At 33.9% G+C, this 25021-nt stretch overlaps 2 protein-coding genes across 4 annotated transcripts in view; one reads left to right on the top strand and one right to left on the bottom strand.

The window, feature by feature from the left end:
• The window catches only part of LOC149090019 (uncharacterized), a 46457-nt gene extending 44095 nt beyond the window's left edge, over positions 1 to 2362 (top strand). For 2 of the 3 annotated variants that reach the window (XM_089231995.1, XM_089231996.1), the window contains one exon: positions 2150 to 2360. In XM_089231995.1, the coding sequence (XP_089088121.1) occupies positions 2150 to 2209 (60 nt within the window). In that variant the 3' untranslated portion in view covers positions 2210 to 2360. Of the gene's footprint in view, positions 1 to 2149 lie in introns of all 3 variants that reach the window. The other variant, XM_089231994.1, reaches the window with a different exon arrangement.
• A 120-nt stretch (positions 2363 to 2482) lies between these two features.
• Positions 2483 to 22992, bottom strand: Dna2 (DNA replication helicase/nuclease 2). The gene is made up of 15 exons (XM_089231993.1): positions 21949 to 22992; positions 20496 to 20636; positions 19512 to 19761; positions 19306 to 19391; positions 17425 to 17665; positions 16963 to 17324; positions 15030 to 15209; positions 13142 to 13399; positions 12065 to 12369; positions 9783 to 10027; positions 8869 to 9062; positions 8617 to 8703; positions 5940 to 6231; positions 3808 to 4002; positions 2483 to 2770 (listed from the first exon to the last, which is right to left on the bottom strand). The coding sequence occupies exons 1-15, from the start codon at positions 22839 to 22841 to the stop codon at positions 2594 to 2596; spliced, it is 3906 nt and encodes a 1301-aa protein (XP_089088119.1). The 5' UTR covers positions 22842 to 22992; the 3' UTR covers positions 2483 to 2593.
• Between the last annotated feature and the right edge of the window lie 2029 nt (positions 22993 to 25021).

Raw genomic sequence — 25021 nt, 5'->3', positions numbered from 1 at the left:
TGTCGATGTGCAGTCATGTGGGCATTTCGAGGATCCAAATTTGAATCCTATTGGCAGTGATGGTCGGCCGAAGTTGGTTTTCTGCAGTTTTCGAAGTCATGAATGGGGAAAATGAGCTGTTCTCACATTTGAGAAAGTCTCTCCGCAGAAAGCAGTTGGGCCTCTAACACAATACTTTCATGACACGAAAGTTCAAGTCCTTTTCATTTTCACTTCAAACATAGAAGACAGATGTCGACACCGGTACAACGTGGAAAAAAACATAATTCTGACAACAAATATTTTAGGGTCACACATGCACAACACTTTCGTGCATGTTATCAATTCATTAGAAATTTCCAAGAGGAATGATTGAGAGGTGCATGTATGGCAAAGTAGTAGCAGTAGTCAGATTTAGACTTGACCAGGAGTCAAGAGTTTCCAGAAGAGAGAAGCTTAGATGAAAAACAATTAACTAGATTGGTTTTAATTGCCATACTGAATATAATTTTTTAAAGGGTCTGTGGCCTTCATTGTACTGGGACAAGGTATCTTTCATCTTATCGCACAAAAGGTCTCTGAAACACAAAAAGTTAAGAACCTCTCTCTAGAAGGTAAACTCTCTATAGGTGAACTGATATTCAGTTATTCTGTAGTTTACATTTCTAATAAAAAAATGGTAGCAATTCTGTAAAAAAAAAACTTAAAAAAATGAAATTATTTTACTGAGGTGTGTTGGAAGATCTGTGATTGTCAGAACTATTATTATTATTGGTAGAGGGGGGAATATAAGATCTGCTGTTAGATGGCATAACCACAAAAAAAGGGCAGAATGTATGCGAGATTTATTTAACATGTTTTTCCTTATGAAGTTTTTTTAAGCATGAAAACTCAATGTAACTAATGGCTATAAAAGACACAATCAAGATAATTTCCACTGTTGTTTTTCCTATACTAGGGTCACCTGTCGACAATTTTCACAACTCTATCTCATATACATTCTCAGGGCCCCCACGCAAAAAAAATTAAAAAAGTAGGACAGGGAGGGCACCCCTCTCCCTCCCTCCCAGACAACATAATAATAGTGTAATATTAAAAAAATTACGTAAAAACATTTAAAATTTTATAGCACTATTTCAGTATCCTATAAGATTGACTCAAGCCAAAAGCAATTTCTAGCAACCACAAATAATTCTTTTCTGTGTCACCTCTCAATATAAATTATTCTTTTTTAGTCTCCCACAGTCCAATCTGTCAGCTCTCTTCGACAATGCACTACAAATTATGAAGACATGAAAGTTTTTCAAGAATGATGCTCTCTCGAGATCACTTTCAAAAGCACAGTGCAAATTACAGGGTCCAATGTAAATAAGTCAAGATGAACCACATGGTTTTATTGCATTGTCCATCCTTGTTTTAAAGGGCATTTCACTTTAGCGTTCAATGCCAGTGTCATCATTTTTGACAAATGAAGCACTCATTTATAGCTCTTTGCTGAGCATTGCAAATATTGTTTATGCCTCTGCATGCTCTAAAAATAAAGAAGACAATTGAATGTTATTGGGTATCATCAGAGTCACAAAACCTAGAATAGGCCTATGTACCCAACTGCTTTGTTACGCAAACTGTTGTTTCCCCCCCCCCCCCTCCCGTGCTCAAAATGTGGACTATAATTTTGAATGATGAATGTGTGTGTTAGTTAACTGTCCAAGACCATGAAGTAGTAAATAAAAAATTATTTTTTTCCATCCAGACAGAATTTTTTAATGACTACTCTACTTGTTGAAGCCTCAAACTAAGTAAAAGAAAAATTAATAAACCAAATGGTCCACATATACCCCCCCCCCCACACACACACACACAAATAACCTTAAAAACTATACTATTTCTGCTTTGACAGAATCCTTAATTGCAATCTACTACATTTGTATTATTTGGCAATATATCGATGATTCCCTCCTCAATTAAAATCAATTACACAAATTTTGTTGACAGGATTTGGTAAAAAAAATGGAACATTTTATCGAAAAGTGGGAGCCCAGCATTCTATATAAATATATCCACTTTCATCCAAAATGGTTGGATATGAGAGATTTTATTGTATCTTCATATTTAATATGTAGATATTCCATACATTAGAACAGTAATTTTTTTTTTTTTTTTTTTGCAGGAAATATTGAACAAGTGTGATGATTTCACAAAACATGTTTTATTACCTGAAATAGATTGACATTTTATATAAAATATATTAAGTACTTATGGTTATTTTTCAGTGGGAGTTGCAGACATGTGTATTTATTTTTAAATTAGCATAATATTGAGTGTATTTATCATGCAAATAAAGTGTGATTCAAAAACTTGTCCATCATACAAGATCTACATGAAACTGATGCTGTGATGTTGAATGATCTACTTGCATAACATTTTTATCACTTGCTTTAATAACTGAAAGAATTGAAATTACTAAATGTTGTAAATATATATATATATTTATTTATTTATTGAAACGTTAAAAAATATTCATAAAATATAATTCATGAATACATGAAAAAAATTGTTTTCAAAATGTCTAAAATCAATATAAAAAGGGCAATGAACTCACAGATTATGACTTTCAAGGCATATCATCTGCTGTAAGTGTCAGCAATTGATCTGGCCTTAATAAATCAATCAATTTATAGAAGCACTCGTAGCCTGACAAAGCTTTTTTGTTCCCAATCATTATGAGTTTCTTCTTAGCTCGGGAAATCGCCACATTCAGTCTCCGCATATCACCAAGTATCGTTGACACCTTATGAAGGAAGAACATTTGAGAAATCTTTGATGAGAAAGAATTTTTCATTTAATTGTGAATTTTATTGAAATCATTTTTCAACTACAGCTACATCGTAGATTTGTTCCTATGTTTTAAGGGATGAATTTTAGGGATGAAATAGATTAGAAAAAATAGTAATTGCAACAATTTTTCAGTATGAGACAGATTGGGTGGTTTTAATCTTTTGAGTGGCATATTAAGACCTCTCACCATCTTAAAAGCCTCTTATTTTAGCATTGACAAGCCTAGATATTTTGTAAAATTGATGTCTCAATGAAACACTCTTTCCCTATTCCCCCTAGGTTTTATTCAGATTTTCAGCAGGTGCATACTACTGCATTAAAAAATACGACATTTTTTGAAGAAGCTCTGTAATTTCTGCTGTGTCGCTGTAGTAGTAAGTTAAACTATACAGTCTATATTACTGTATAGTAGTATAATTAAAGTAGAAGTAATTTTTTGATTAACTATGTGCAGTAAAACAATAAATTATGTTTATTATAGTAAGAGTGTATAACCCTTTCAGTCCCAGATATGTCACTGTTCGAGAGCCTAAAAATTGGTGTACCTATTGGGTGTTGGTGCAGTATTGATGCTTTTTTGAGGAAAAACTTGATGGGACCATATTTGCATGGATTGGAGATTGGTTTGTTATGTGTTGCTAATCAGCAAAAATCTTAGCATTTTCTTACGCCATTCCTCTTTTAACTGACTGGTGGTTGTAGATATATCTACATACATGTGTACATACAGAAATATTTGTACTTTCCAAAGGTCCTGCACAAAAATCTTTTAAATTTTACAGACGAAGTGAAGCTTAATATCCATTAAGCTTGTTGGAAAAGATGTCCAGAACTATTTTGAAGGGTTCTTTTTGAGAGAAAGAGAAAAATTTATTTCAATAGCTTTAAACCGTTTTAAGTATATTTTTCACCTTGCCAGTCGGTTGAATGTAAATATTATGAGTGAAATATTCAAATGCAAGAAATCTGAAAAACCAATGAATAACTCACATTTCTTTCATTTGACTGTGCAGCATGATTCCTCACACATGATACAATGATGACATCTTTGTCTTTCCCTTGGTATTGGTCAACAGAATTAACTTCAATACTTGTAAAACCTTCTTTTTGGAGGGTCTTAGTAATGAGTTCAACTTGACATCTGTATGGAGCTATAACACCAACATCACATTGCAAGATTCCCAACTGAAAAATAATGTCAAACCCGAAAAATGAGTTTATTCATGAAGGAGGGAGGGAAAGCGCATGCACATACACATGTAAACATAGAGTACAAGATAATACAGTAAAACCTGTCTTCAACGGAAAAAATCTTTGTCAACTTATTAAATCTTTGTCAACCTATTAAGTGGAAACCTGTCTTTAACGGGAAAAAATTGTAGTCCCGTGATTTCAATGCCCAAAATACACATTAAAAACCTAGAATAAACAGAACCTGTCTAATACAGAAACTGAAAGAAAAATTTTACCCTTTAATGGAAAATTTCACACAAACACTTCGACTGTTTCGCAACCAAAGGATCATACAAAATATCAGTTCTTCTATTGAAATTGTTAATGCAATGACTCCTTGCCACCCACCCTTAGATTTGTAAATACCGTTGCTGTACTTGATGCTGTGGTTTTTGAAAAGCCCTATGTAGTGAAACAGTTGCTTTCTGAAATTGTAACAAAATGTTTTGGTAAAGCAGGCTTTTCTATGGGAGAAATCAGTGTAATTGTTAAATTTGCAAATGATATACAATGACTTACAAAATTGCATGCAAGCTGCTTTCCGTGATCGCAAGTGCAGAGCCCTAGTGCTGAAGATTGTATAAATATAGATGACAATATACAAACTGAACCTCATACGACAGATACTGACACCCTCGTTGAAAATTTCAAAGAAAATCATAAAGAACGTAAATGTAGTCATTTTAAATGAAGGTGTGGGGCGAAGTTTCATACAGATGCTATGAAAACCTAAATATTTAGTATAATTGTAGTAAATAATGTGCATTGCTTTATGTACATTCAAATTAATTAGTTTATTTTCAAATGATTTATTTTTATTTTACTGTACTTCAATTACATACGAGATCGTTATATAATTTTACACATTATGGCAATTGAACCTCTATTAAGCAGAAACCTGTGTTCAACAGAAAAAATCTCGGTCCCTTACGATTTCATTGAAGACAGGTATTACTGTATAAGAACTGATAACATACATTACACTAAATTAAAAAAATTTTCTAAAGTTTTTGTCTACATTATACAAATACAAATACAACGCCACAACAGGCAAATTGCCCAACGAGGTGGCTGACTTAAGAACATCATGGATCCCCGAGCCCCTACCTACTACTGCTACACCCCACATGCACCCCCCCCCCCCGCCCGCGGAACCCCCCAACGAATCGGTAAATGTGGGAATGTGCGTGTACGTGTAGTGCAACCTGACGTATAGTTTGTTTCTGTGTAATGCTTGTTATGTGTAGTGCTGTTATCTGTTCCCAGTTTTACTAACTATGAGTGAAGTGTTATGGTTGAATGATTTACCGTTGTAGGACTGTTGCTCTCTGTGGCGAGACTTTTTAACGGGGAGATCGGCTCGCATTTGCGCCTTGAAGTTGGGAACCACAGAAAACCAACTTCAGCCGACCACCACTGTGGGGTTCGAACCCGGATCCTCGCATCACGAGTCCGGCACTATAACCACTCGACCACCACAGCGGCAAATCAAAATGTGGTGCTCCACATTTTTAACCATTGGTACTTTTAGAACCCTCTATTTCCTACCATTGGCAATTTTTTCAGCAATTTTAGCAATAGTTGGTTACTTTACTTGTTTTTGACAGTTGCAATTTGCAACTTTACTTGCCTTTGACAACTTTTTGTTTATAATTGGAGATATCCCATATGGATCCAGATTTTGTCCCCCCCCCCCCAGAAATATGTAAGTCGAAGTATTTATTGTGTTATGTGTGTATTGATACTTTTCTACCAGAACAACTCTCCTGGGCCAGATAGAGCTCCTTGGTGGCCTGACAGCCGGAGGTTGTGCACCCCTGGTCTACATTAAAATTTAAAATGTGAAGAAATGATACAGATTTGGTGAAAAAAATAAATATTTGGCTTACTTTGATCATATATTTTGATAACAAGAGAACCAATCGATTTTCTGTCTCATTAGCAATTTTGCCACAGGTTTCATCGGATTTGTCAGTTGAAGAAAGTTCACTGGTATTCACAAATACAGCAGAATGCTCCAACTGGTTACTTAGCGCTGTTGACAACCATGTGCCCTTAATTGAAGATGTAATTTCTTGGTAACCTGCTAAGTTGAAACTTAGAACAGATGTCTCAATTTCTTCAGAACCGCATTTCATCAAACCACCATACACCAATTCACTGCATAAACGCATTATTTCCCTGAAATCATAAAGGAATTTCAAATGCTATTCAAAAATGATTAACTCCATTTGCACCATTTGATAAGCTGTTGTTATGCAACCATTTTTAGCATATATAAAAGATATAATCCCTCTGCAATAATATTTTTTCTTGATCCATTATATCAAGGTTTATCATTAATATATCAAGGATTATCTTGATATAATGATACAGGAGTATCATTATATCAAGGTTTCACTGTATATGGTTGAATAATGAGACTGTGTTTTATAAAAGCTTGTTTTAAATGCATGATTTATGTTTAAATAGTTCATACAGAATAGTCACTAGATGGTTTTACCTACCAAATTATTATTTTTTAAATTCAAAATCCTAACCATGTGTGGTCCTGTGTCGAGGTGGACTTGACATAGGACTACATCAGGAAACCATGGTATTTCATTGTTACAGCAGCACCTTACAATAATAGCAAGACACCTGTGAATTTTGCTTTTTAGACTTAAGCTATACAAAAACTGCAAAGGGACAAACATCCAGGGGTCTTCCTCATTGCAGGGGGGAGGCACTATTATGTACGAACTGTACCAACAAACTTCTAAACCGCAAAGGGTTAAATATCCTGCAGTATTTGTCAATTAATACTGCATATATAAACTTACTACTCTGGTTCTTTTTCTTATAATTTTCTTTAATATTCTGTCTGTATTTATAGTCTAAAAACATAGAATTTTTTACATCACAGTATTTCATTCAAGCAATGAAAAATTATTTGTAAGACTTATATCTCAAAGAATAAATGAAATTAAGTATGATAAAATGCAGTGATGTCTCAGCTAACAAAGATAATTCATTCTGGAACAGAATTCACATTCATCAGCCAAAATGTTATTTTCTATAAGTTTCTGTGGAAAATTGTTTAATTCATTCCAGAAATGGCCAAAAATTTAAATAAGTTCCATAAAACATTAAGAAGCACTGTAAAAAGTATATACAGCTGAGATAAACATCTTTTCACAGTGTGATGAATGAGAGTTCAAAAGGAAGATAAAACAAAATATCTTTTATTTTTTACATGAATACTACTTATCCATAGTACATGCACCTCATACACATTTCTCCATGGAATTTCTAATGATTATTTTACACTGTGTATGGTATTCAGTCAGGCTCATGAACCCAACTCCATGTAAAAAAATGGTGAAGATCGAAGTGGTGGGTTATGTGATATAGTCAGGACATCTTTCTCGCTCTCACACACATGCAGATTGAAAAGATACGTTCCTGGAATGTCTAACCATTCAGTTTGATGGTAAAAGTCTTACCGTATCCACTGAAATCATTCAAGAGACAGGTATTTTCTCTCTATTTTTTAATGCAGTTTCTCTGTGCTTGATTCTTCATTTCATATGAAATGGCTCAAAATCTTTTTAAAAGAGAGAAATGTGTATCTGAAAAGTAATCTCAAGGTGGAAATAAATTAATGTTGCTTAAGTACATAGGCAGAAATAAATTTGGAAGTCTGTGGGGCACGATGATGATGTCAATTCATATATACATTAGATCAGTTCACTCCACCTTTGACGCTCCCCTCGTATCTCCGCCCATGCTTAAGTAATAGTTATTCATTGGATTTCATTTTGTTTAGTATGAAAATTTAGCTCATGTGATGCATGTTTCATACTAGCATATGCATCCATGACTACCAAAACATTAATTAGCCAAGGCAGGAAAACGTCAAAAAAAAGTTAGAAAAAAATTGTAAGCTGAAGTATCACTGTACAGAGTTTGAATCAAATATCCCTAATTTCAAACAGTAATTAAAAATAAAAAATGTCACTTGTAGTGGTGATATTTAAAAATTTTGACTGCCTAACTCATAGAGTTTAGCAAAAAAATTTCTGATAGCATTATTATGAACACTGCCATTGTTCTCAGCAAACAAAGAGAAAAATAGTGTCACCATAGTTGAAGGTGCAAAAAAATTGTTTCGTGAAGATGTTAGCTTTTATAGACGGTGAACCTGATTTCTTCTCCAGGATATTTTTTCAGATGAGGCAACATTCTGTGCATCAAACACGGTTAATCCAATGGCAAAATTTGACGCTCAGAAAATCCCCATGCAATTTGTGAAAAGAAAAGAAACAATCCAAAATCAATGTGTATCATATGTTTTCACACTACATGGTTCTTGGGCATTTTTCATACGGACAACAAAAGGAGTGGAAGTGTACTGAATTTTTATACAAAAACTTTTTGAGTGTTGCTTTTTATTTACATACTTTTCTTATCCTTTCCAGCTAATACTTGTTAAGTGCAGGAACTGATCAAAAATAGGGACATTTGAACAGAACACTCTGTATTAAAAATTTATAAAAAATAATGACGATAGTGTTTCACACAAACCTGTTCATTCTATATTGCAAAACCAATTCCATGCAGTTTTCAGATGTTTCCAGATAAGAAAACAAGCTTTCTTGCATCCCTTTTGACCTGTGAAAATATATTTGACGTTTAATTAAAAAATGAATTTTCAACTTGTATCATTACTTCAGTTTTTGGCCTTTCAGCAATAATTTATCTCTGAGTTAGGAGCTATAGTATTTCTGAATAATCAGGTAGCAAAACAAATGAAAAGAGAACTCTGCTTCAAAATACCTGGCTTTTTCATTGATCACAACTGGTGGCAATTGCATTGGATCACCAGCAAGAATAAACTTCTTGGCATAGTATAAAGATCCCAGACAATCGGGTTGTGTGATCTGAGAAGCTTCATCAACTATGCAAATATCAAAATGCACGCTTTGTAGAACGGGATTGTGTACACTCAAACATGTCGTGCCAACAACCATCTGAGAAATGAAATATAAAATGACATTTGTTTTCACTGTGTTCAAGTAATGGATATTAATGAAATCTTGAACGTCTCATAATTCCAAGAAATATATCAAGTGGGATAAAAATTTATACTTATATTATATCCGCTATTAATATAAATTTTTGATAAGAACAGATTTTAAAACTTTGAAAAAATTTGGATACTCAAAGGCTCTTCAACCAGGAACTCAGATATTGTTTGGGGTTCTTTGAGTTATGACAAATAGTTCTTGTAATCATCTGGGATCGTAAGAGCTTTCTAAAACACAGATATTACTCTAAGAGCATCAATATGCCAGTGAATTAGAAAAGTGGGAAAACAGAAAATCTTAAGGAAAAGTCAGTCGATAACTTCATTATCAGTCGAAAATTTCAGTTATTCTAAACTGGACAAACATTTTAAAAAGCCAAAGTGATACTTACACATTTTTTTCCCACTAGTTTAAAGTAAAAATTTTTTAAATCAAAACTAATCTCCCTTACGTTAGAAGTAGGTGCATGAAACAAAAGAGGTGAATGTAAATTCACAAATTTAAAAAAAATGTGCGTTTTAGAAATTGATAAGTATACAGAACCCATATAACAAATTAATAATCATGAGAAAAAAATGTTAGGGGTAGAAAAAGATATAACTTTGAATCAAATATGCCATGTTGTCTTTTTTTGAATAACTTTTAATTCCTATAGAAACAAACCTTGGATTTCATGAGCTCAGACAGCTCATTGACTTCAGAAATTCCTTTAACAAGAACCTCAAAAGCAGATGAACGCACGTCAGGATGTATTTTAGACAACTGTCCCATCCTTAAAATGCTGACATCATGTTTTTTCAATCTGCATAAAATGTTATCCACAGCAGAATGCGTATGACTAGTTACGAGAACCCTCTGTCCTTCCTCCACAAGTAGCCTGATCATTGCCACTATGGTAGCAGTTTTACCTGAAGAAAAAGTACAAAGAAGTTAAACAAGATCATATTGTGCAAACAGAAAAGTAAAATTTTATTCACTTTCCAATACATTCGAATTTTAGTCTATGCACTACAATTCTTCTTTCTGTTAAAGTACAGTGGTACCCGCTTATAACTAGGGTTTTCAAATTTGCTCCCATTCTTCCCCCCCCCCCCCGGCTGGGTTTTTTTTGGAAGAAAATGTGTTGCTTTCAGGTTAAAATTTTATTTTAATGTTAGTTTATGTATATTCAAAAAATTGCTGCACAGTGCAGTGTTTAGAATATGTATATTTTGAATTAGATTTTATTGGGGGAAAAAAGGAGATGATTAATTTCTTGGAATCACAAACACACTTTTTTATAATTCTTCTGACTACCTTTTTTATATAAGCATCAGGGCAGGGTTGTTCGTTTTAACCAAGTGGTTTTTTTCAAAAAATCACATAAAAGTGGCCTATATATAAATATAATTTTTCCCCTTGAAAAACATCATATTAGTACATTATTAGCCAATATGTTTTATTCGTATCACATTTTATATTCTTGGAGTATATTTTGATGGTACATATTTAAATGATGTAAGATGATATAACTGGTTTTTCAAAAAAAATCTCATAAAAATGGGTTAATTTGAAAATACACTACAAATGGTATGTATATATATATGCGTACCTTTAGCACATGCTCTTTGCCGCCGCCCACCCCCCCCCCTCCCCGTAAAAAGTTCAAATGACGGCCCTGTCCCAAGGTGGACATACTGAGCACCTTTAATTTGGTTTGTAAAAAAACTATGATTAGCCATAGATAAAATTAATCTTAAGTGTCTATATGCTCAATATTTTTCGTAATATATGCATTTCAAATCAGGTGATTCTTTTTGAAACACACTGTAATATATGAATCACAAGTTTGGGGCATAGAATATGCCACTTACAAAAGTAAGACAATCACTCAAAAAACTCTTCCAGACAAAAGCAAATGTTCCCCAAGTGTTTCAAATCCGTCACCAAAGTAGTTCTGTGAGTGAAATTTAGAGTAATTTCTACTCACTGTGTGGAAAACAAAAACATACAAGATGAGTATATTTGAAAAGTGGTGGGCATGCTCATTCAAGAAACTCTGACGAGACATCGGGAATGAACATTCAAAAGGAGAAAAGAATCCTATATCTACATAAGAAACACTTTGTCTTCAGCCATGGTTAACCTGGAAAAGTGAAAGCCAAGACGTTCTTTAATGGCCTGACTAGTCAACATTTTCTTTAAGAAAGACCACTAGCCCTCTTGAACCGTAAACTATGAATACCTACCCTGTTAGAAAAATCCCACTTACAACAAGAAAAAAAATTGATAATCTGCAAAGCTTGTTGAATATACCACAAACTATGCTGAATTTTACAACATGATTGTGAGTTGGCTGACATCTGAAGTTAAAATAAGAGAATATTCTGACTAGGCACAATAGCAAATGAGGTATTGCATATGATTATTTTATTTCTACAAAATATCTGTAACTGACCAAATTAAACTTCAATGTTATTAAAAAGTCAGTTTTGTTGATTTTTACCCCTAAATGAAATTATTAATGTCATAAAAATAATAAAACAGTGTTGTAAATTTATTTTTCAGAAACCCCATGAGTGCAGAGAGACTGGAATTTTTTTTTACCCCTCTTTCTTTAACCTTAATGAATATATGAATATATCATGCTTTCATTTTATGTATAGAACGGTCCTTCACATTGAGGAATTTTTTCGTAAAAAAAAATCTGTTTTTAGTCAAGTTAAACTGTTTTTCTTGATCATCTCAAAATTAGAAATTCTGCACTTATGGGGTTTCTGAAATGTATGCTTCAATTTGAGTTGGGATCATGAAAATAAGTCACACTAAGCAGGATAGACTGTATTCAAGCTATGAGGTGTATTCAATAGTACTTGCACAATGCACTTATTAAATCTAAAATACTCAACAAAATGATTATAAAGTTGAAGAATTTTCTATTTTTGTAGTAAGAAAAAAATATCCACCTGTTCCAGGCATTCCTTTCAACAGCATATATTCTTTAGCCATCAGTGCCTTGAAAATAGCCTTGCGCTGCAGCTTATTCAATGATTTGAGTATCGGCCGTGCTCTGATGGCGATTCGTTTTGACATGGCCATCACAAACTCTGGGGATTTCCTATCGATTATCAATTCTCTTAGCTGAGTCTGGATTGGTTCTGGTACCATCAACTTCACCAAATTTGAAAAACTGGTGCTTCTTGCTGTGGTGGAAATTGGTTTATCAATTCTGAATAAATATCCTGCATATCTTGTCAGCTCTTGAATGTTTCTGTGTAAGTAAAGCACAAGGTTAAATAGCTTTAGCTCTGTGAAGTTATTTGGAAGTACAGTTGACAGCTGTTTTTACAAACCTGTATGACATGAACAATTAGTTCGTAAAAGGGAAAGACGTTCAAATAACAGGTATATTGTTTGGGATCAAGAAGTTTGTAAAAATGTGTGGTTCATAAAACCAAGCATTGACGCTATTTCTTTTAAGTAGTACCACCTTAACACATGGGCCCACCCGAGTGCTTCAAGCGCAGAGGGGCCTAAGAAAAATGTGAGATCTGGTTAAAATTTTCAAATGTAAGCATGCAAATTTGTGGGACCTGCCTGAGGACCCATGATTCTCTTGTGATGGCCCTGATTAACAGCTCAATTAGACTTGCTACCATTATTTAAATGGTTAAATTTAAATGATGGTTGTATAAAATGGTTAATGCTATGTTTGATTTACAGTAGAACTTCAGTTTTGATATCAGTAAAGTAATGATATCTCTTTTCTTCAGTGGGAGACATTTTTTCTTAAATTAATTTCTTTAATAAGAGAAATAATTTAAGTGTTTGAAAAGCATGTGCATATGTACTGAGTTTCCAAATACATAAATGTAACCAACATAATTATGCTCCTGGAATGCGTACATGTTGCTTCATTGCACATTTAAGATAGATATGTAAAAAAAATTTAATGAAGCATTTCACCTTGTGTTAAAACAATTCAGTTTCCACCAATGTTGGACATCATTTTAAATTTATTCCGATTCGACAAACATATTTACCTCTCAACACTGACTTCAATGTGATCTGGTGAAATCTTGGCAACGTAACCTGTAGCCAAACCAACTTCTAAGCTATTCTCTTGGTTGCTTATCACTATGTAATCGCCTGGCTTTATTCCAGTGTTCTCAAGCCTAGATTTTATGGGAGATTTTTCCGACCTGAAAAATGTATGGATGAAATCATCTCCCTCTCTGGCTTGCTGAGTCAGAGTATCATCTCTAAGCACCATGTTGCTGAAACAGAAGCCATTTTTTTCACTGCAATGAAATATAGAGACAAATATTAGTCAACATCGAAATGATCATCAGAAGTGAAGAAAACGTTTTCATAAAATTGAATGATTATCACTTATTTTTGCTTTTCTTTGCATTATTCAGCTTGTAGGTTTAAAATATACAATTTTGATATATATTGAATTATCATGTATTATTTGACAATGGAAAGATGGTCTATGACCTTCATCAGGAAAAGAGAAGGGTTCATTCTTCAGTAGGGAGAAATGGAAAGGAAGGAAGAAAAAACATTCTTCAGGGTACCTTTTTTTTCCACTGTTTCTCCCTACTGAAGAATAAACCCTTTTTTTGTGATAAAGGTCATGGATGGTGAGAGGTCATCTTTCCGTGGTCAGACAATACTTGAGATGTGAATCATCTTGAAACATAATTTATCTGAAAATTTTGATAAATTACTTGATTTTTTCAAGAACATTTAAACATTACTAAGATTAGAATTTTAAATATCTTGATGCAATCCAATGCGACCTCAAAGAACTTCTAAAGCACCTAAAAGTGTTGCGATTTACTGGTTATGAATCACAGCCCTATTACTATCTTCAATATAATTTTATTTAGAAGACATACAAGGGTTGTTCAGAAAGTAATGATACATAATGTATGCCAAGAAAAGTAATGTTTTATTGTTCATGTTGGCAATGCTGACTTTGAACATAATCCTTTAGCTTCTTGTTCATGATCATCTGTTACTACTACTGTGAGTCTGGCTAGAGTAGCAAATGTTTATAACCAGTGAATATGGACAAAGTAATTGTCTCTGATTATTGAAACAACAACATGGTGCTTTGAATTCTTTGGAGGTAGGATCAGTGTTGATGAATCCAAGCAATACTCATTAGCAATGGTTCATAACCATTCATAGAACCCAAAGAAATTCAAATTCTTGATTTCATTAAAAGGATAACTTCTGGAACATGATTTTCTGTTTTCTTGGATAGAGAAGTCATTTTTCTGATTGACTTCATACCTCCTAGCATCACAATTAATGCTACTGCATGCTAAACCTGCAATGGGAAATTCAAAACAAAAGCAGGGTAATGTTGGCAAGTGAAGTCCACCTGTTCAGGATAACACAGCAAATGTCACCAACATGTTTCACAGAAGATTTTCAAGTGATCAGTTCTAGATCATCTACCATACAGCCCTGACCAGTGACTTCCATTTATTCTAAAGAAAATCTTAGGGAACTGACCATGACAATGATGATAAAAAATGAAGTTACGGTATGGTTCCACTAGCCAGCAGTGGATTTCCATTGCACTTAGGCCACAAAAACTACCCACACCAAGTAAATATTGGAATAATGGTGGCAATCATGCAGGAAAAATAATGCATGAACCAGTGTCACACAAAAATGTTTTGAATAAATACTGGCTGTTGTATCATTACTTCTGAATAACTCTCGTATTTGGCAGCACCTCTCCAGGGAATCACTCCTCTAGTTTCTCAGAAATGAATGCACAATGCTGTAAATTGAGAGGACAGCATATTTTTATACTATATTGAAAGAGTTATTTAATATAATTGAAAACAGAATGGATACACACACTACTAGTATGTGTTATAGTGCATGTAATATGACAATAGATTATACCAGGTCAATGCATCTTCTCTCCAAAAGCATTTTCTGCTTGCTGTAGAAGTGGATTCTAAATACAACAGATAAGACCAATGGCGGAAGTATCCCAGTTGGTCTTTTGACAGATGTGCACTTTGTTCAGGAACAAATGTTGACATGGCATGCGATGGATCCGATACTGTCATTTGATATGCTCTAATGAAAGATGAGAAAATAATTTTAAACCTAATATTCCATTATAACACTTCCATTGATTTTGATTGATGAACTTTTTAATTTTGATTGATGAACTTTTTAATTTTGATTGATGAACTTTTTAATTTTGATTGATGAACTTTTTAATTTTGATTGATGAACTTTTTAATTTTGATTGATGAACTTTTTAATTTTGATTGATGAACTTTTTAATTTTGATTGATGAACTTTTTAATTTTGATTGATGAACTTTTTAATTTTGATTGATGAACTTTTTAATTTTGATTGATGAACTTTTTAATTTTGATTGATGAACTTTTTAATTTTGATTCACACACAAATTGTTTTGATACTTTTAAATATATTTCTGAGGAAATAATAGTGCTTCTCTGATCAATTCTTGAAAATTTTGAAACTTGAATGAAAATAATATACCTAATATACTTTGATAACACCTGCTAAAAGCTTCTGGAAATAATCACAGTCAAACCTCAGTGAGATAGAACCACATAATACGAAATAAATATTTTTCATGTTGGGTACAATCAAATTGATGTTTTATTGGTCAATGCATAGTCAGATTTTTAGTTTTTATTTTACTTCATAAACTTAACACGGTTTGACTCATGATCACTTTTTTCTCAAATTTAGAAACATAGTGAACACATGAATATTGTATGTAGAAATGTCCTCTCCACTTGTTAATACAAGATGAAGAAAAGTCATCTCTGCCCCCCACAGGGACTCAAACCCCGGTCTCTCTGCCTATGTTATTCATGAGCTATTAGTTCATTGTTGCCGCTGTCCATGTACAGAGCTTTTCAACATATATATATGCTCCGAGGAAGAAATATTCTTTGTTTCCATAGCTTAGTTGGTAGAGCACTCATCTGGCAAACGAAAGACAGGGGTTTGAGTTTCCATGGGGACAGAGATGAATTTTCTTCCTTGTAATCATCATCTCCAAAAATTTAACCAGTCTTTTGAGGAATCTTGACTTATGAATGTTATCTTTCATTACAGCTATATCAATGATATGGGGAAAAAAATTATTAGAGTTAAGAAAAGGTTTCAGCCTGATAATTTGCAATTCTTAGAAGTATTGAGAACTAGACTTAAGTTACTACTGTTTACATTAGCGATACCACTTATACCAGTGATGCGAATGGAAATCTGTATATGCTCTTGTGTGAATTTTGCCTCAAAATGAAAAAGTATCTTTTGAATAATTTTTGCAGATTGGTTGCATAGTTTGATGAAAGTTTTGAGAAAATGAAAAATTCCTTGTAAAGGTCAGTTATGTCAGTGGCCCTTGGAGATGTTTCAGGAAGGAGGGTCTGTGAGCTTGGACGAGAAAGCAACCAACTTATTATTTTTGCATTATTATATGCTGAAAAATATTATTCAGTAAAGGTGATGTATCCTTCATCTTATTGGCAGAGGGGCTCGCCAGAACAGGAAAGGTTAAGAACCACTGAGCAACGCAATAGAGTATATATTTATATGACCTCCATCTATTTGCTAGAACCTGACATGAGATTTGCAATTTAATGATGAGCATTAATGATTATGATACCTGTTGTTATAATCCTAATGAAAATAGAAAAAAAATTCACTTTTTTTTGCAATACTTCTACATTATTACATTAAACTTGATTACTTCTACATATTACACAAGGTGGGGGGGATTGAATCAGTGTCATATAAATAATGTAATTTAGTGTTTTCTGAATAAAAAAAAGGGGGGGGAGACCTTTGAAATATGGTACACGGAAAGAGATAGGAACACTTCTGGCACATCCTTTTGTTGTTGATTGGATCGGGTAAGTAACAGTTTGCAGACATGGCTTCTTTTGAAGGAGAACTTATAGTAACTCGTTCATTGTTCCAAGTGCTTGTGTAATGAGCCAACTCGTTCCTAAGTTGAATCAACCCCCTTTGTGCATTGTGATCAGCAGGTATTTCTCGCATCTGTACGCTTCCTTTCAAATAAAGAAGCAAACCATTTGGAAGTTCCTGAGTTCTGTCTTTCAGCATCAATGAATATAAGTTAACTTGGCCTTGATGCTCGGCAGAGAAATTTGGCATTCCAGTCTTCAGTTCTAGGGGCATCAACTGAAAACCGAATTTAAAACCATTCAAATTCATAAATGCATCATGGTAATACACAGAAAATTAGAGAGAGAGAAAAGAAGAATCAGAAAATCTCACAAACCTGTTCTTTTGAAAATCCTGGATGATCAACTTTCACAGTAAGATCGATTTTCCCCTTGATTCCATAGCGTGGGCACCATATATTATCTTCAATATCTCTAACTTCAGTGACCCTGATATTTCCAGGAGGAAACAATGCTTTATCTTTGGCTTTGCAATGCTTTGAAATCCATTCAGAAATGCTTCTCACATAAGGTAAAACATCCTGAATCAACTCTTCCTCAGTAATGCCTTGGCAGTACCTAAATTAAAATGAGCAAAACTTCTTTCAGTTAAATTTATCATAAAAGTATAATGGCGATTTCCTAACTTGATACCTACACAACCTAGAACTGATTTATTTTGATGTTCTGGTAGAAATAAGCTACTAAAATTACTGTTATTACAATGGCTGTACATGCACCTAAAAAACAAAATTCTTCTGACAGTTCTAACAAATAATATTACATACCAGAAAGTGTTAATTTACAAGGCTTGCACTCATTTAGTCTGTAGAGAGGATCTGTAACTGATGCGTAAAAAACAAAAGCCAGTGACCTGATAAATGGCTCTAATATCTACATAATTGCAGAGGTTTGCCGGGAACACCTTTGATGGTGTACCAACAACTCCCCACGGAGCCCATTGTTTGTCTTGCAACTTGATTCTGATCACATTATTCATGAGTGCAGCAAATCATTCAGGTAGGGTCATAACTAGGGTCAGTGTCATTTTTATCAGGGGGGGGGGGGCAAACACAATAATTTTGCTGTCCCCCTCCACTGGAAAAGTAGATTTCGTCTGAATGTCATTTCCCCCCAGAATTTTCTGCCAGGAAATTGTCCTTCTCCCATACCTTATGAACCAAGAACAATTCAGGCTACATAACCTATTGGAAATATCAGTCTTTGCTCAGCCTTGCCCTTCCCCAGTTATGGCCCAGCAGTTGTCTTTTTACACCTGTGGACCAGTAAAAATAGTTGAAAAATCTCACAGATTTACAGAAATGGGATAAATAATTCACAGATTTCCTAACAGCCATGGGAATAAAAACCAATATAGAGACAATATTTTATATATCCCTTTAAGATCAAGCTTGATTGATCATGCCGGTGAAATACAAACAATATTTTCAAAAATTTCCTGGTCTTATAAAGGGTTATTACATCTAACATTATAACAACTACATGAATTGGGAGAAATGTTTTCTTGACCAGCAGAAAATCCTGACAAACTAGCACCAATCCGGGCACTGACAGTTGAAGACCACTGGTGTAGACTAATTTTCACAGTATACAGGTTTGTTTGTGTTGTGCAATGTTATTTGTTCAGAAGTGCTGTCACTCATCTTTTGAATCAAAAGCAAGAAAAGAACAAATGAGTGGTTTTTTACTGGTGTTTTGGACATCACAATTCAGATACAGGGTTCCTAGCAACCTGGGAAGTCAGGGAAAATGTAAAATATTTGGCAAAAGTCAGGAAAAATTTCTGTGAAAGGAAATAAAATGAAATTCGAAAAACGAAAATGTGAAATTTGGGAGGTTAAGATTTTGAATTATATTTCTTTCTTCCAGAGTTTTTGTCCGGGGAAGTCAGGAAAACTTTTGAGTTTTGGTCAGGGAAATGATCAAGCAGATTTAGCTGAGAATCCTGAAGTATGACCTTCATAATGTTAAATAACAACTCATGGAGAGAGAGCTTTACTCTGATTATTATGAACATAATAAAATATTTTTGCATTTGAATGTATCTCAATATCATAGATATAATCAATTTTATTTTAATGTAAGCAATTTTTTGCATAAATAAGAATTACAATTTGGCAATCAACATTTAAATTTCACTATGAAATTGTAATTATTCTTTCATCATCACGAAACATTAAAACCATTTATATATTTACATGAGAACCAAATTCCCAGGATGCTTCATGATACGTATCAGCATATCTCTGATATGACGGTCATCGTTCTGATTCTCATTCACTGCCTAGGATGATGGAGAAAAACTAAATTGGACATCCCAAAAATCACAAACATTCTTAATAAAGCTACATTTTTTTATGTTCACATCAATTATGAAGTGAATTATTAAAAACTGAAACCTCACTTGTTGAAATAACTGGTGAACCAAACTACCGATTAACATGGCTTTGTTGTTTCCATCTCCCCAATTTCGAAATTTCTGACTCAATGCAGCTTTGCGCATGCAAAATAATGTTGACACCACAGCTGTACTTGAAATTAACAAATCCGGGTTGATCACGATGAAGCCGGATGAGTTGTCTACGACAGCACAGCCATTCATGAATGATGACAGCACATGAACATAGTCACCGGGGTGTACAATAGAGTCTGTCCTGAAAAAGAATTTAAAGAACCCTGTGTTCAAATTAATTCAGAACATTTATATAGATTAATCAAAAAAATTATGAATGAAGTGGAATAATTATGGCAAGAATGCTGTTGAAACTGCTGTATAATCCTTTATAAATTAACACAACGAGAGCAATTGGAGTTTTTGGTGACTGACTCAATAACATTTGATCCTCAGGCTCTATACTGGTAATGGGCTACTTAGAGGTTCTATCTCGCCTGCTGCAGACGTTTTTTTAAATAACGTGATCCTCACGTATTCCCAAGGGATCAGCATGATCCGTCCAGGGAATTTGTTAGTGTTAGTAAACATCCATGCCCGAACCGGGATATATTCAAAAAATAATATAGAAATTTTCAATTTCAGATATTTAAAAAAGTTTATTTAAGGGAAGGGGTGTTTTTTTTTTTTTGCACATGGAAAAATAGTCATGAGAATTTAAATTGAAATTTATTTAAAAACTTTTGCATGTGACATAAAATTACACTTATACAATAAATATACATGAAGTTATTAAAATATATCTTCAAACGGGAGAGAGAGAGAAATTTGCTTTAGGTTCTTGATACGTACATGCATATTCTAACATGTACAAATTTGTTAGAAGCTCAGCAAAGGAATACGGATGAATGCATGTGTGATTCAGTAGGTTAGCATGAGTGCTTGCAGGTTAAAAAAAAAAAAGACTAAAAAAAATAAAAGCTCTCGAGTACTCACCAAAACCCTCTTAAAATACATTTCATATAGCCAGTAGTTCCTCCAGGATTATCAAGAACAAGCTGAATTTCGTTGTTTTGAGGTAAACGGCTTACATCAACAACTTTGTATTTCACACCACTATTTTCATTTCGTGAACTCCTATTCAGAAGAGACAAAAAATTACATTCAAATCGAAATCAAATGAAAAACTATTCTTACTCGGTTGAATTGCAAAATTGATAAAACATTACCTACAGACTATGGGCGGTGAACTGCGATTCGTCTGCTAAAAGAGAGGAGGGACAAACGAGCCAAAGTGTAACATAAAACACCATAGCAACCCTGTCCTATGTCTGTTTTTGAGTTACGGTAGATAATGGGTTATGAAAGAGAGAGATAGAAATGTGTAAAATTTAAAAAAAAACTTCAAATTTGTGGTTTCTGAAAAGACCTACATGCAAAGTAAGCACATATTTGGGAAGAATAGAAAAAGTTCTATAAGGTCACAACCATTTTCATCAGAATATCTAGATTTAATGGCGAGCTACAAGCGCTGAAAGATTGACGAAGTGCAAAATCTGTTATAGTCAATTCTGTAAGCATCCTTATCCTTCTAGGACAATCTATCAAATTTGCAAAAACTTGCCCATTGCGCCAGCTTTCAAATGAGCTCACAACAAACCATATTCAGTCCAGGAGAAATTCAGTCTTTTGTTAGCAATACACCACTGAGATCAGTATTTGTCGAAATAGACATATTTTAGTAGTTTTTGACAACAATTTGATTTTGTACTTTGCCAATCTCTCAGCATTAGTGATTCACCATTAAATTTAGACATCCTGATAGAGGTGGTATCACCTTATAGGATTTTTTCTGCAAAATCAAATGGTTGCCAAAATCTATAACAGCCAATTCCGAATTTTTGTCAAATATCTACTTTGCAGAGTGCAGATTTAATTGATATAATTGCAAACAAAAGACTAAATTTCTCCTGAACTAGAACACTGATATGATCTATATCAGTAAGAGGTTCCACTGTTACACAGCAACAATAAGCTCATTCAAAAACTGGTGGAATGGACATTTTCTTGATAGAAATTTTTGCACAAACATTTAGCACGAAAATTGTAATTATAACAGACTTCTCACCAGAGATAGATTAAAGTCGGTTGAGTCAACAGTCACAAAAGAAAATATTGGGCCCCTTAAATTATAAAAAAAGGTGTGAAATTTGGGTTTTTCTGTGCCCTTTCAGAAGTTGCAGCCGCATGCGCCCGCCATTAAATCTGCCTCTCACTATAAACAATAAATATCCTAAACATTAGAAGTTCATGGATGGTAAATTGCAAACCACGCATGATATTGAGATTCTATTTATAAGCCATTATGTCTGACTAAATTTAATTTGATTTTTTTTATATATTTCAAATACCAAGCATGTGTGACAAAAATTCGGAATCCCATACTTACTCTCCATCTTCAGAGCAAACATCTAATTTCTCAAGCTCCAAATCTGTCATCCATGATAAAGATGCATCAAAATCCTGACAGCTGCTCGTTAGTTCACAATTCTCACTGTGATCGAGTTTGGCAGCAGCAGCAAGTTTTTGGTTGGGCGAATCGGGAGAAATTTTATGATCATGTTCTAAAATATCACAGACAGTTTTATTGGAAGATATGTTGACTTCACAATTACCATTTAGTGCTTCATTTGTGGCTTTAGGTGCAGATTTCAGAGTTATCTCACGCTCATGTTCACTCATCACAGATGAAATATCGGTACTTCTCAATGGGATATGTTTTTTTGAAGGAGCATTTTTACAAGATAATATTAGCGTCTCTGGATCATGATTAATAAGAGTATCAACAATAACTTTATTCTTATTTGATTCGAAGCAAATTGATGGAACATTTTTTAATGATGCATCAGCATGAATATTTTCCCGCAGAAAATCTTGCTTTGGATGACTAGAGCGATCATTCCTACATTCAAGAGATACATCACATATCTTTTTATCTACGGAAGAGACATCAAGGCACACAGTACTCTCGATTGATGCTTTACCATTGTTACATACAAGCAAAGAAGTTTGAATGATGTCATCATTTACCTGAGCATCCACATTTTCACTGATCTTGAGGTTTCCTAAGGCACATTCTTCATTTTGACTGGCAACGTCAATCAAACTTTCAGCTAACTTTTCAGAGGATTTTATCTCCTGAATATCGTTTTTGCTAGGGATCAGATTTTTTTGACGGGTAACAAAAGACATAAGAGTGGTTTGTTTGCTTTTATTCTCATTCGTATTAGAAGCTTCAACTTTTCGCCTCTTACGAAGATTTGATCCTCTTAAAGCTAGCATTTTTTTACAGAAAATAAAATCAAGCAATACAAAGAGTTAAAGAAATACAAATGATGCTTTCGCAGAAATGTTTCATCCTAATGACTAGAAAACAAGACTGTTGGTGTATCATGCATCAAGCTGAGCATCATCATCGATTGGGCAATTTTTCCTGAAAAAAGGAGTAACTAATGAATGACCCAAAATGAAAATTATTAAACACAATTTAATACAGTAAAAGCCTGTTATAATGAAAATGCCATATCACGAAAAAAATTCTCATTATATCAGACTTCTCATTGCTAGCCAATGCCAGATTTTAACTCTGTTAGATCGTAAATTGTCTAGAATGGAAAGGTGTCCTGATTTTTTCGCTATTAAACTACTGTTTTGAAAAAGGCTTTCCAGACACTTGTTTGTCCCAGTTTTTCCTCACGCAATCAAAAAACAGAATTATTTCAAACATTTTTTTAGGCTGAATTATTTCATCTTTAAATTTCAAACTCCATGCACGCCTTTTAATAGAGAACAGTCTTGTGTAGGTAGTATATAGGATGTTCCCTAGGGTGCTACAAATAGCGCTATATACAGTGCTACAAAAAGGAGAAAATTTTAACAATAACTCCCAAGCAGAGGAGCTGACATAAAGAAAACATTGGGGTAGGCTGAAAATTGCTGGACACACCGTATATATGGGACTCAAAAGTGTACACAGGAGAGGGAGAGTGCATTGCACTGTTTTTCCAGAATTTATTGGGTGGAGGGGGGGGGGCTCAAATGGCCTCAGCCATCACCTCCTAGACATAGAAGGCCTCTGCACTGTTTGCCATAAACGTCATTCAGACTACCTAGCGAGTTTGCCACATTTTGAAACACAGCATCCTATTTCGTTTCTTCTTATTATAGCATAGAATCTTACTGATTGGCTCACAAATACTACATATTGATCGGATGTGGGGGCATAGAAATCACCAATTCTGAGCCTTTAGTAGAGGTCCATAAAAAATCTGATCAGGGGCTCACCAAATATCCTAGCCTATGGGCCTCCATTGCAGTATGTGGGGGGGGGGGGGAATCATGCATCACTGCGGGTGGTAAATGGTGTGAGCATGTGAACTTGGCTAGCTTTAAAAGATGAATAAATCGGATATATGAATCAAAAATTTCACATAAATTATGTCATAGTTATACATTTTCAAGTTTTGAATAATAAATTAAAACAAAAAAGGGTAAATCTTTATCTCTATAATGGATTTAGTGCTGCTCTGTATACGAAAATTTAATTCTACCATTCGAGACAAATAATCAAATCAAATACTTTACCAAGCTAAGCTGATGGATTACATGATTAAAACATGAAAATTAGAAATTATCGATTTTAATTAAGAATGATTATGATAAACAAAGAAAATTGCATACACAACTAACCAAAGGAACGTAAACAAGCTTTTTCCCGCCAGTCTACGGATGTTGCACACTTAGGCCTTTGTAATGTACGTTAGAAGTTTTTAAATATTGATTTTACTGTCATCTGTTGATGATGGTAAAGAACACTTGAAAAGGTACACTAATTCACGGAGAATTGTTCATGAATATTGTGACCATATGACGCAATTTTTTGGAACATTTCCATGTTGTATAGGGTTACTAGATTCGGAAATTCCCAAATGAAGACGCAAGTTTCGTCACTTTAGTAACAATTTATTTACCTCTGTTCGCAACAAATGTCACCACTATATTAAAAATTTCTTAATTAAATTTAATTTCTTAATTAAAATTTCTTAATACTTTTTAAAATCAAAAGAGAACTTTTTTCTATTTATTTCGGCTTTTGACATAGGGTTACCGGATTCCGAAACTTAGAAATGAGGACACATGCACTTACGCACTTGCACTTTTGGTAACGCAACTTGCATATTTTCACAACGGATGGCGCCTCTGTACTAACAAAGAACAATTTATTTCCAACTAGAGTGGTGATTCTCAACGTGGGGCCCACACTCCACAAGGGGGTGATTTAATTTTTGGTATGGGAGGGGAAATTTACGAATGAGGTTTTTTTTGAGGCTATTGGAAATTTTCAGAACTCCCACCATTTTTATCTCACTTCAAATTTATAATTTTTGAACAATTGCTTGATGACTTCTTTCAGTTTTCTCTTCATGTCTTCATTGGAAGGGGTTTGACCTAGTGCTCTAATG

Source organism: Pholcus phalangioides, unplaced genomic scaffold (genome assembly GCF_987345545.1).
Source record: "Pholcus phalangioides strain wild (caught in Gottingen) unplaced genomic scaffold, Ppha-v1.0 ptg000001l_1, whole genome shotgun sequence".
In the NCBI taxonomy this organism is placed as follows: domain Eukaryota; kingdom Metazoa; phylum Arthropoda; class Arachnida; order Araneae; family Pholcidae; genus Pholcus; species Pholcus phalangioides.
Note: the sequence above shows the minus strand (reverse complement) of the source record. Positions and strands in the feature narration are given on the sequence as shown.